General features: G+C 45.4%; 1 protein-coding gene across 2 annotated transcripts; it reads right to left on the bottom strand.

Annotated features, from left to right (window-relative positions):
- Nucleotides 1–2,648: 2,648 nt before the first annotated feature.
- OSR2 (odd-skipped related transciption factor 2) lies at nucleotides 2,649–11,785 on the bottom strand. 2 transcript variants are annotated; one of them, XM_068134815.2, is made up of 4 exons: nucleotides 11,643–11,785; nucleotides 6,061–6,781; nucleotides 5,726–5,863; nucleotides 2,649–5,112 (listed from the first exon to the last, which is right to left on the bottom strand). In XM_068134815.2, exons 1-3 carry the CDS (start codon nucleotides 11,728–11,730, stop codon nucleotides 5,752–5,754), a joined length of 921 nt encoding a protein of 306 aa, XP_067990916.1. In that variant the 5' UTR covers nucleotides 11,731–11,785; the 3' UTR covers nucleotides 2,649–5,112; nucleotides 5,726–5,751. The 2 variants fall into 2 exon arrangements, with proteins under 2 accessions (XP_067990916.1, XP_067990914.1); XM_068134813.2 differs by having other exon boundaries at nucleotides 4,486–5,112; nucleotides 5,764–5,863.
- Nucleotides 11,786–12,361: the final 576 nt, after the last annotated feature.

Below are 12,361 nucleotides of genomic sequence, written 5' to 3'. Positions count from 1 at the left end.
TTCATCCGATTGACTTGAAAATTTAACAGCATTTGCACATTGAGTCACTGAATTGGGAAAATTAACGATTTAAGGTCAAAGGTCAACCCAAGGCCAAACTTCTAAAATCATAAATTTTCATCTCAAAAATTGTCAATATTCATCCTATTGACCCGAACTTTGATCAAGATCGTCAATTTTAATCTTGCTGAAATGGACAATTTGCTGGATTAGTGGCAACCTTTTTTTGGGGGGGGAGGGGTGTGGTTTGCAAAACATAGATGGGGGTGGTTTGCAAGTATCGTGCTCTGCATGACGTCTTCTTGTTTATTTGTTTGTCTGTGAACTAGATATCTCAAAAAGTGGTGGACGGATTCGGACAAACTTTGGCAGAGATGTAGTGTATATGACACGGAGGAAATGATAAGATTTTGGTGAAGATCCGGATTCAGATCCGGCTAGTAGAATTTTTAAAGTGATTCTTCACCTTTGGGAGATAGGGCCAAAAACTATACATAGCAGGATATCTCAAAAAGTTATGGACGGATTTGGACGAAACTTGGTGGACCAGTTGGGTGTGTGAAAAGACTAATCGAATTCGATTTTGGTGAAGATCTGAATATGTATTCTGATACGATAATTATTTAATTTTAAAGTGATTCTTCACCATTGAGAGATCAGGCGAAAAGCGATATATAACATGATATTACAAAAGGTTATGGACGAGTTATGAATAAACCCGGTGGATGAGTTGGTTTGGTGACAAGAACAAGCCGATTAGATTTTGGTTCAGGTTCAAATCGAGATCCGGCCTATCAGTGGGATGCAGAACATAAACTGTTCAGCCTGGCAGAGGTTTGCGCTCTACCGAGTGTCGTTCTAGTTCATAACTGTGTTCGTAAAATAATAAATGTTCGTACCTGTTTCGAAGTAGAGAATAATTGTTTATTTTGATTATTGATTATTGATAATGATTAGCAGCACGATTCGAACTGCGTTGTTTTTTTTCCACTGATGGTTTTAAAAGCCAAAAACTTGACTTCTGTTCAAATATATCGGAAGGCTCAGCAAACGTTGGGAAGTGTTTGATATTGGCTCATGTAACTACACAGAAAAATAACGATCATTTTTTTCCTCCTTTCATTTTTGCATTCAATGTCGAGGCTCATGGAACTCCATCTTGCATTCAATGTCGAGGCTCATGGAACTCCATCTTGCATTCAATGTCGAGGCTCATGGAACTCCATCTTGCATTCAATGTCGAGACTCGTCCCTTCACGGTCAGGGGAAAACTTTGTGACCCATCCTATTATTACTATTATTTTATCGCAAAACTTTATAACGCCATTCCTAATGGAGTGTAAATCAAACTCTTGATAGATATATTATGGATACTGAGGTTTACGGTGTGGATTGTTACCTATATAATGTATACCTGTACAGCCAGGTTGGGAAAGATAGCCATCCTCACCCTTGTATATACTCCACCTTTCTCTTTCCATTTGCTCAATATACTCAACATTCCCCACTGGACCGGAAAGCTGAGATCCCTCTGGTGCAAACGTTCAGGATACCAAACATATCACTATAGGACTGGTGATGGTATACCGGGAGGAGGGCGGTGTAAGGGGGCACTGTTGAGGTATACCGGGAGGGGCGGTGTAAGGGGGCACTGTGGAGGGTGTACCTGGAGGGGGCGGTGTAAGGGGGGCACGGTGAAGGGTATACCTGAAAGTGGCGGTGTAAGGGGGGAACTGTGGAGGGTATACCTGGAGGGGGAATTGTGGAGGGTATACCGGGCAGGGGGTGGAGTAAGGGGGGCACGGTGCATGCTCATCTCACCCCCTCTTTACATTCCTCTGCTCCGCCATCTGCAGCTGCACAATCCCACTCCTTTGGAAACGTTGAATCTCGTACATCCGATTTACATGTACACAGTTCATGGACCCCGTGTCCTAAGGTCTATTTATAGACTAGCTTCGTTTACATGGTCTGATGGACACTCGTGCACGGTTATCATGGAGATTTCTCCACGAGACAATGAGAACCATCTTGGTGAACGACGTGTAAATAAACGTACCTTTCATTATGTGTTCGCTGAAAGCTTGACAGTCCCAACAAAGACTCCGCCATGAGCTAGTTCTCTGACAGTGCGGGATGTTTATGCTCGACGTTCCATAAAGTTCCATAATGTTTGATAAGGTTCCATAACGAAGCCCCTTTCACAAGGACCAGTGAACATATTTTCATACCTCATAAAGATCATATGGACCCTGAAGACCTCTCCTAATTCCAACCTGCAATGACTGAATGACATTAATCTACAGGGTCCATTCCTGCTGATGCACTAGACCCAAAATGGAACATCATGGAGATGCCGAAGGATGTATGCCAGCCTTTCTTTTTAACACCCCTAGTTATTCAAACCTTGTTGGCCTAACTCTTTCGCGAACTCTTCACAATTCTTCACTCATCCCTCATCATGAGCTCCATCAATATTCCAGCAAAAATTTCACCCGTTGTTCTCCTTTTGAAAGTTTTCCCAAAATCTAAGGATTGCGCGCCTCTTCCGATGCTCGATTAATAAGACCTGATGAAAACATTCGACCAATATCCTCATTCACTCCGACCAACCGACCGAGTTAAACATTGCAGTTCAGAAGGCCGTGTAAAAGAATCCAGAGCGGATGGTTTTTATTATGGGACAGACAGAGCGCATTGTACCGAAACAAAGGAGAAAACCCTCAATGGACGTCACAATCAGAAATACATACATGTTTGGTTGATTCGTTAGCGGAGGTTGTGTTTTGACGCATGTTTTGTTTGGCTGTGTGCAGGATAACTCAAAAATGTTGAGGACGGATTCGGACAACACTTGGTGGACAGATTTGAGTGTGTGAAGAACTGATTCAATTTCGGTGAAGACTCGGATAAGGAAACGACCCATCAGTGGAATATGACATCGGTGGAATTGCAACCGATGTGAAGACATTGGTGGAATTGCAACCGATGTGAAGACATTGGTGGAATTGCAACCAATGTGAAGACATCGGTGGAATTGCAACCGATGTGAAGACATTGGTGGAATTGCAACCGATGTGAAGACATTGGTGGAATTGCAACCGATGTGAAGACATCGGTGGAATTGCAACCGATATGAAGACATCGCTGGAATTGCAACCGATGTGAAGACATCGGTGGAATTGCAACCAATGTGAAGACATCAGTGGAATTGCAACTGGTGCGAAGACATCAGTGGAATTGCAACCGATATGAAGACATCGCTGGAATTGCAACCGATGTGAAGACATCGGTGGAATTGCAACCGATGTGACGACAACAGTGGAATTGCAAAATTGCAAAATATAAAACTTTGGAATTCATTTTTGGAATAGCAAAGGCGAGTGTTGATCTGTGCAGGCGGACAGGTAGAACAATGGATGGAATTGACAGGACATTCGTCAAGGTGTGCTAACCGCAGTGGGAAGCAAGGAGAAGCTGACGTTTTTGTGGAAGCAAAATATCTCCTTTCTAAATTAAAAAAAAAAGACACTTTTTGCTCCGACGAAGGGACCAAAACGACATCTGCTTGCTTCCCAGGCCGGTGAGAGCATACGTCCTGTAGATTTCATCCGATTCCACAAAATGGCCACGGAATTGTGTGGAGCAACAAGTCACATGCACGTGACCACACTTTTTATTATTATTATAAAATTTGCAATCTACAGGGTCCATACATTGTGCAGTCGAACATGTCAACTCGATTGACGATTATCATCCCCTTGTGCGAACCACTTGCATTGCACGAACACTTCGTTGGCGGGACAGGTTGGTCACTCCGCAGCATCAAAAGGTATGCTGAAGCTGCTGCCTGCACGTGCGGGGTTCACAAGAAGCGACGTAATGTTGGTTTTTAAAAGAATCATTGCAGTCGAACGTGCTTCACTCAGCCGTCGGTTATATTTACTCAGCTGTTACGTCATTTACTCTTGTGAACCGAGCACGGAAGCACGGTCCCACCTGTCGGTCCTCCGCAGAGCAGGCTTGCTTCGGGATTATTTTCTGCACCACGTTATAAAGCACCCGGGATGAGCAGAAACGTCAGGTGGGCAAAGCACTTGTACAAAAACTGCACAAAACCCCTTAAAATGTGCCAGCGCACCCTTCTCGCAAATTGCACTCCTCGATTGCGCGTGTGACGTCAAACGTTTTAGCAACTTCATTTGCAAGATCCGTTTGAGCGAACAACCTGCCATGACCGCCTGCACTTTGCTCGGTTTGTAGCTTTGCGCTCATTTGTCCAGGTGAGTGGCAACTTCATAGAGTACGATTTGCTAAATTCATGGTATGATGTTTTATGGATATATCTTGTGGCCAGAAAGAAAAGGCACGTCGGTCGCTTTACCGGCTTTCCTTATATATACACACACACACACATATATATATATATATGTATGTTATATATATATGTATATGTTATACAAAAAGACAAGGCACATAATTATTATCATATATATATATTTATATACTGCGGCATATCACATATATAAATTCCTTATTGAAAATATAAAGTTGAAATATTGGTCCATAAACATAAGCGAAAAGGCTTAGAATTATACAAACGGAGACATTAAAAAATATATCCCTCAGTACCTTTAAATAATTAAAGGTGGCGTATTGTTGGTTCCAGCGAATTATTGTATCCTTCTCATCCCTTGGTCAGAGCTTTATCGCTCTTTTCAGTCAGGCTCTTGTGAAGTTGTCATTGCAGGCGTCTTCTTCATTGCGTGCAAAGGACGCGTCTTCAGCTAAAGGGGCCAGGCACATTGTCATCACACGCGTACTCAAATCTCGTGAGATTTGTATTTTAAAAGTGCAGTTTCTCTCTTGGGGAGTCCTTCGCATTCTCGGTCTCTCTCTGACACACGTCCTCGATCCTCGTGCACGGACTCAGACACCGCCGCGCAGGCCGTGCGTAAGACTGTGTCTCCGCAGGTCGCAGTTCCGGCGGAACACTTTCCCGCAGTGCTCGCAGCTGTACGGTTTGATGTCCGTGTGCGTGAGCAGGTGTGTCTTCAGGTTACTGCGCTGATTAAACGTGCGGGAGCACGTCGGACACTTGTGCGGCGATTCCTGTATGGGAGAAACACAACACGTCAGGGCTTTCATTGTAACCATGCAGGTACAGCAAAGGTGAACAGACATTTGTGGAGGGAAGGGGGTGTGAGGGGAATGGGCAGTAGTTTCAGAGACTGATATTGTCCACATAAACAAATCAAATATATAGTTTGCGCACACATGTTTAAAACTATGTATTTAAAATCTACACAGCAAGTACAAATTGCGTGAAATCGTTTGGCAAGTCTGTGGCCTAATATAGACGTTTTTTTAAACGTCAAACCAGGCGTACTGATAAACATTCATGTACATACACACACGGGTGATACATAATAAAGCGAACGTTGTGACAATTAGAAGTTCTCGAAAGGTGTTTCTCCAATGGAGATGCTCGGTAAGCATCATTATAATTAGATTGTATGAGCATTACACGATTATATGCTCTCGGCAATATTGGCACCAGATCTACGTGGATCGCACAAACACTCGGCATAGACTATACATGTATATAATCCTTTGCACTGCATTTTCGGGCAAATCAACATCTAAATTCCATGCAAATCGTTACTGTGTGCATGCAAACAACATACGTGTCATTATGGAGGTTTTGCTGTGGGTGAAAACTTACTGTGTGTTTAATCTTTTGCATCTTCCTCATTCCTTTACCTGCAAGTGCAACGTTTTGTGCACTGCTAGAGTCCGCGACTGGCAAAACCCTTTACCACACTCTTGGCACTTGAACGGTTTTTCTTTGGAATGGATGTATCTGCAAGGTATGCACAGGAATTATGAGCCGATGACCATGGATGGGGCACATACAAAACCATGTGACTTTCATATAGTACATGATATACGTTAAATTATTTTTACATGCGTTAAAAATACCTCCGAGCTCAGGCCCCGAGGTAGTTTTTAGGTGGGTAATGGTGAGCGCAAATGTTTCGATACGTATGGCTTGACTACCTGTGATCTCGCAGGTGGTCCTGCCTCCGAAAGGCTTTGTGGCAGATGTCACACGTGTACGGCCGTTCATCTGTGTGCGTGCGTTCGTGGATAAGCAGGTTGTAAGATTTGGTGAAGTGCCGACCACAGAACTTGCAAATAAATTCCTTCCTCGTTTTCGCAGGGAGGCGACCGCGAGCAGGCCGCATCCGCTCGGCCCCAGCGGGTGAGAGCGGCCGAGCGGATACGAGGCGAGACGCAGAAGCGACGTGCTTCCTCGGAGGATCGTCCTGCGTCGCGGCCAAGGCTAAATTGGCGAAGTCGAAGCGCGGCCGGTCCTTCTTCGGACCTTTGTTCGACAGGATTTTCGACGCCGGGTACCCCTGGTTAGGCAGCGGCATTCTGTGCACCAGAGGTATCTGACTGCAGAGCTCCAGGAAACTCCCGGAGGCTGGAGTCATCTCGGAGCGGTGCAGCGCGGCCAGCTGTTGGTAACCGAGGGTCCAGTGGTTGATGTGCATGGCCTGCAGGGCACCAAAGCCTCCGTAGAGACCTTGCAGATGATCCGCAGAACAGGGCAAGGCGCTCACGGCTTGTAGGAACGAGTAGTTGGTGATGTGCAGTGACGGGTGGATCGGAATGGGAGCTGCAAGAACCTTGCCGGCCATGTTACTTGCGGGAATCCCTTGCAAAGGCGTTGGTGGAGGAGTCGGGAGTTGCACGTGATGTTTAGAGCCACGTTCTGTAAAACACACACATACACACCGCTGTATTTCTAATGATTAACCTCATACCTAAAGGGCCGTGGTTAAATTGCAAGTTCTACACTTGAATTATACGGTCGGTTGTACAACAAATCCAAATAGCTGAATGAGCGAGCGCCGTGTCTTCAATGCACGCTCAAGAAAACCTCGCAGGCGACACCGAATGATGCTCGACATCGCAACGGGGGCGAATCGCAACAAGTTGTACTCTCGAATAATTCCCGGGGAGCGCACGCGCTCAATCACAACATCGCAAACGAGTCGCCACATTGCGGTGTCCCTTTTACGATGTGATTTCGTAAAATTGAACAATTGAAATGAAATGAACCCGTCGGCATTTTGTAAAATGAGGCAAAATGTGAAAGTGTACGCGCATGGCGGCGCTCGAAGTAAAGGTAGTAAAGGTACGCGCACGTAAAGGTACGCGCATGGCGGCGCTCGTAGCAATTTCAAAATACCGGCATACTCATTGATATATTTGGTATTTATCCCTCTACTCTGGATCTCATATGGAGTTTAAAGTTTGAATTTTTTTTTTTGTAAACTTACTCTGTCGAACAAATCGTTCAGCAACTCGTTCCTTCTCATTTTTTACCGAAGCAAATTCAACAGGAGATTTGTTTTATGTTTAAATATATTCGACTGAAAAGAACCACGTGATGTATAAACAGTATCTACCGCATGTCAATAGTGGAACCATTAAAAAAAAATTCAAATAAATCATTTAAAAATTCACCATCACGTGCAAAGATCTGATATTTAGTATTGAAATCAGTTGTGATGTAATCTTTTCGGCAATTTACCGACAGCCTGCAACGAAGGGTTCATTCGTCGACTTTACGTGGCAGTCAATAGTAAAACTAGCTTAAGCAAAAGGTCAATTTTGTAAAATAATTTAAATAATAACGTTCGGCCTCACCCTGACTTGCCGACCAATCCTTATTCTAAAGTTACAGCAGTTGCGGCGGCACAGCAAAATATTTTTAATCGACATCGTTTGAACCCCGCGGTGGTCGAGTGTAAATGAGAAAAAGCGCAATAAACAAAAAAAAAAGAAGCCAATTTACACCGTTTAACATCAAGTCGTTTACAGGAAGTATATTTCCTATCAAAGCACCGGTTTGAAACGTTTTCTTTTTTGAACCGATACATCTGAAAGATCAGAATTATTACTGGATATAATTATATGCTCAGAGGAAGTCTTTTGCGCTTTTGCGCTGTTGCTTCAGTCAAATAAATTTGTAAAAAAACAACAAAAAACAGTTACGTCCTAATAATTCCAGACAGTCATATATATATATATATTTACCGTGTCAGGGTAAAAAAAACAAGAAGGCTACCCTTAAATTGGATATCATGCGATTTATTATTTTGTTACAATCTTATCTTGGTATTGGCATTCTGTATATTAGGAATAATCACGATAATTTGTATGTAAATGCTGGTATTAAATGAGGTGTTTATTTATTTATTATTATACTGTGTACATACTGGCAGGATAACTCAGAGGTATGTGCACTTACCTTTGACCGGTCCAGCCTGTGTCCGAATCCCGACCCAGCTATAAAGCGTCATCAGAAGGATGAAGTCGGAGGACCCGTTTGCCAGCGCTGTTTGTTGGTGGACGTCAAACATCCCACGGTACCTTTCATGATGAGTAGCTGGCACCCGGAACTAATTTTAAATTCCTGGCCAAACTCTCTCACCAGCCGGCACTTGACAAACGTGGCGAGAGCAATATTGTTACCTTCCCCTTCCCCAGCGTGAGTTGAGGCAGGCCTTCATTTTGCAGTGGACTGCAAACATTATTATATCTATATATTTATATATTTTTTATATTTATATATTTATATATTTTTTTTACAAAATTATGAAATATAAAAGTGGTAAAATTATAATATATATATGTAAATATATATATATATATATTCTAATTTTACACTTTTATATTTTATAATTTTGTATATAGACATTGGTCTATTGACCTAAGGAAGTCTGCTGTGAAGCGGGTGAAACGTCGCCTGAGACCAGGTCTGCTCTTGCTTGTTTGCTCAAATTTGCGGAGTAGATCTAGTTTTACTTTCTGGTTGAAAGTGCGTTCTTTCTTTTAAAATGTACAATCCCAACCGCCCAATATTTTAGCACACACACAAATATATATATATATATGGGCTGGCAGGATGGCCTGGATGTACGTACACTCAAATCCGGACCCAGCTATGAACTGTCATCACAGGCAGGGTGATTCATCAATGAGTGTGCCATCCCTTGGATGGATGTTAAAATGGGCATCCCATCTGTTGATTACTAAGAGTAGGCGAACTATCGCCGACATGCTGAACAAATTATAAATTCCTGCTGGGAGCGCAATGGCAAACCAACCAGTGTAACCCACGCCAAGAAACTGCTTCAGCAGCAGCGATGCTCTGTAACACGTAGTATGGTACATCAGAATTATATACACACAGACACACACACACACACACACACACACACACATATATATATATATAAACATACACACACATACACACGGTTTGGAGACCCTCAGAGCGCAACCCTCAGGGTGGGGTAAACCTTCCCCCAGCTGGCAGGGAGAGGGCTTGGAAGTCGATGGTTGCAAATTGTACAAGCAGAATGACTGAGCGGTTGTATTTGTATATCGGATGAATCTGCCCATCTGCGCATTACGTAGTCCATCATATGGTGTGTTTGTGTGTGTGCGAATGCTCGCCTTTGAAAGGATCTGGGCGGCGATTCTCTGTCATTCGGCCTGCTTGCAAAAAGCTTTAGTACAATATACCCCACAATCAGACGTACGTGCACCTACACACCACGATCAGAACACATACCTGCACTTACATACCACGACCAGCACACATACCTGCACTTACATACCACGATCACCACACATACCTGCACCTACACTGTTACACACCACGATCAGCACACATACCTGCACCTACACTCCACGATCAGCACACATACCTGCACCTACACTCCACGATCAACATGCATACCTGCACCTACACTCCACGATCAGCACACATACCTGCACCTACACTCCACGATCAACATGCATACCTGCACCTACACTCCACGATCAGCACACATACCTACACCTACACTCCACGATCAGCACACGTACCTGCACCTACACACCACGATCAGCACACATACCTGCATCTACACTCCACGATCAGCACACATACCTGCACCTTTTTTTTTCTTCTTTTTTTTTGTATACTGAATCGAGGCTCGTGAAAGAGCTAACAAACGATCTACACCCCACGATCAACATGCATACCTACACCTACACTCCACGATCAGCACACATACCTACACCTACACTCCACGATCAGCACACTTACCTACACCTACACTCCACGATCAGCACACATACCTGCACCTACACTCCACGATCAGCACACATACCTGCACCTACACTCCACGATCAGCACACATACCTACACCTACACTCCACGATCAGCACACATACCTGCACCTACACTCCACGATCAGCACACATACCTACACCTACACTCCACGAGCAGCACACATACCTGCACCTACACTCCACGATCAGCACACATACCTACACCTACACTCCACGATCAGCACACATACCTGCACCTACACTCCACGATCAGCACACATACCTACACCTACACTCCACGAGCAGCACACATACCTGCACCTACACTCCACGATCAGCACACATACCTACACCTACACTCCACGATCAGCACACATACCTGCACCTACACTCCACGATCAGCACACATACCTACACCTACACTCCACGAGCAGCACACATACCTGCACATACACTCCACGATCAGCACACATACCTGCACCTACACTCCACGATCAGCACACATACCTGCACCTACACTCCATGATCAGCACACATGCCTGCACCTACACTCAACGATCAGCACACATACCTACACCTACACTCCACGATCAGCACACATACCTGCACCTACACTCCACGATCAGCAGACATACCTGCACCTACACTGTTACACACCACGACAAACACACATACCTACACCTACACTCCACGATCAGCACACATACCTGCACCTACACTGTTACACACCACGACAAAGACACATACCTGCACCTACACTCCACGATCAGCACACATACCTGCACCTACACTGTTACACACCACGACAAACACACATACCTACACCTACACTCCACGATCATCACACATACGTACATCTACAGTTTTACACATCTCGATCAGCACACATACCTGTACCTACACACATTCCTGCACCTACACACTTACCTGCTCCTCCGTGCTGGGATCGATTGTCCATGACTCGCACAAACACTCAGGAAGAACCGCCATTGAACCCGCTGGAGTTGTTTGGCAATAAAACGACTTGGCTTACTCTTATCAGTCGCCGTGGGTACGGACAAAGAGCATGTCGTAATGTACCTACCAGGTGGTGTAACTGTAAGGGCAGAGCCGTAAAGATTAAAGAAGACAGGTTGGGGAGAGGGAGAGAGGGTTCCATGTTCTGCGTAATCGACCTGACAGACCTACCTGAACACGAGATCCTTCCGCACCTGAGCCCGTTTTGATATAGCATCGATGCCAACACCTAGGTAGAGTGAGCAAACTCGACACTGATACGATGAAGAAGATTCTGCAGGTAATCTGGCGCGTGTTGGTGTATTTTGCCAAAATAAGCCGTTTATACCAAAATGAATGAGACACACAGGACGCACTCAGGTAGTCGCTGATAACGCGAGATTTTACACCTTGTGCTCTTCCGACCCGAGATGCTTTAGTCCCGTCAAAAGGTCACGATGACCTACCTGCCGAGCATCCGCACCGCTCCGGAGAAGCCGCACAGGTTTCAGGGCCCTGGGCTCGCCTCGGGCTCTGCTCGAACAGACAAGACATGCTCTCGGAGCCGCTCCCGCTCGATCCGCGCTCCCGGCGCCTTCTGCGCCTCCCGGAGCCGCTCCGCCTCAATTTGAAGGCGGCGCCGCTTCGCGCATGCTCGGTCCGCCTCCTGGCGGAACATTGAGGGGGGGGGGGGGGAGAGGCCGATGGGGCAGGTGCCGCGAGCCCGCGAATGTGATGGGCAATATTTGGGGTGGGGTGGTTAGAAACTCGCGTTGCGTTAGATCCGTGATCCGTCCGTCCCGTATCCACAACACCAAACCACATTCACAACTACCACCCTCCACCCCCCCCCCCATATATATATCACTACTGCCCCCCCCTCAATAGTCACCACCCCCACCCCCCTCCTACATAGGCACCAACACACAACCTCCCCCCTCAATACTGCAGGACGAAAAGTGTGTGTGGGGAGGGGGGGAGGGGGGGGATGAAGAAAGATCCAGAAAGTTTGGAAACCCCTCCTCATGAAAAATACATTCTCATTCTTTATTCATAAATTGTACATTAACCTGCTTTTGCTTGGGGGTGGTGGGGTCAGGTGTGTACCTATCCTCCTATTCCTCCTCCCGCCCCCCCCCCCCCCCCATCATTTGTCCCCACTCATTCAATTCCCACAACGTTCCTG

This window comes from Myxine glutinosa, chromosome 13, assembly GCF_964187855.1.
Source record: "Myxine glutinosa chromosome 13, kmMyxGlut1.1, whole genome shotgun sequence".
Classification (NCBI taxonomy): Eukaryota; Metazoa; Chordata; class Myxini; order Myxiniformes; family Myxinidae; genus Myxine; species Myxine glutinosa.
This window is presented reverse-complemented; position numbering and strand designations above follow the sequence as displayed.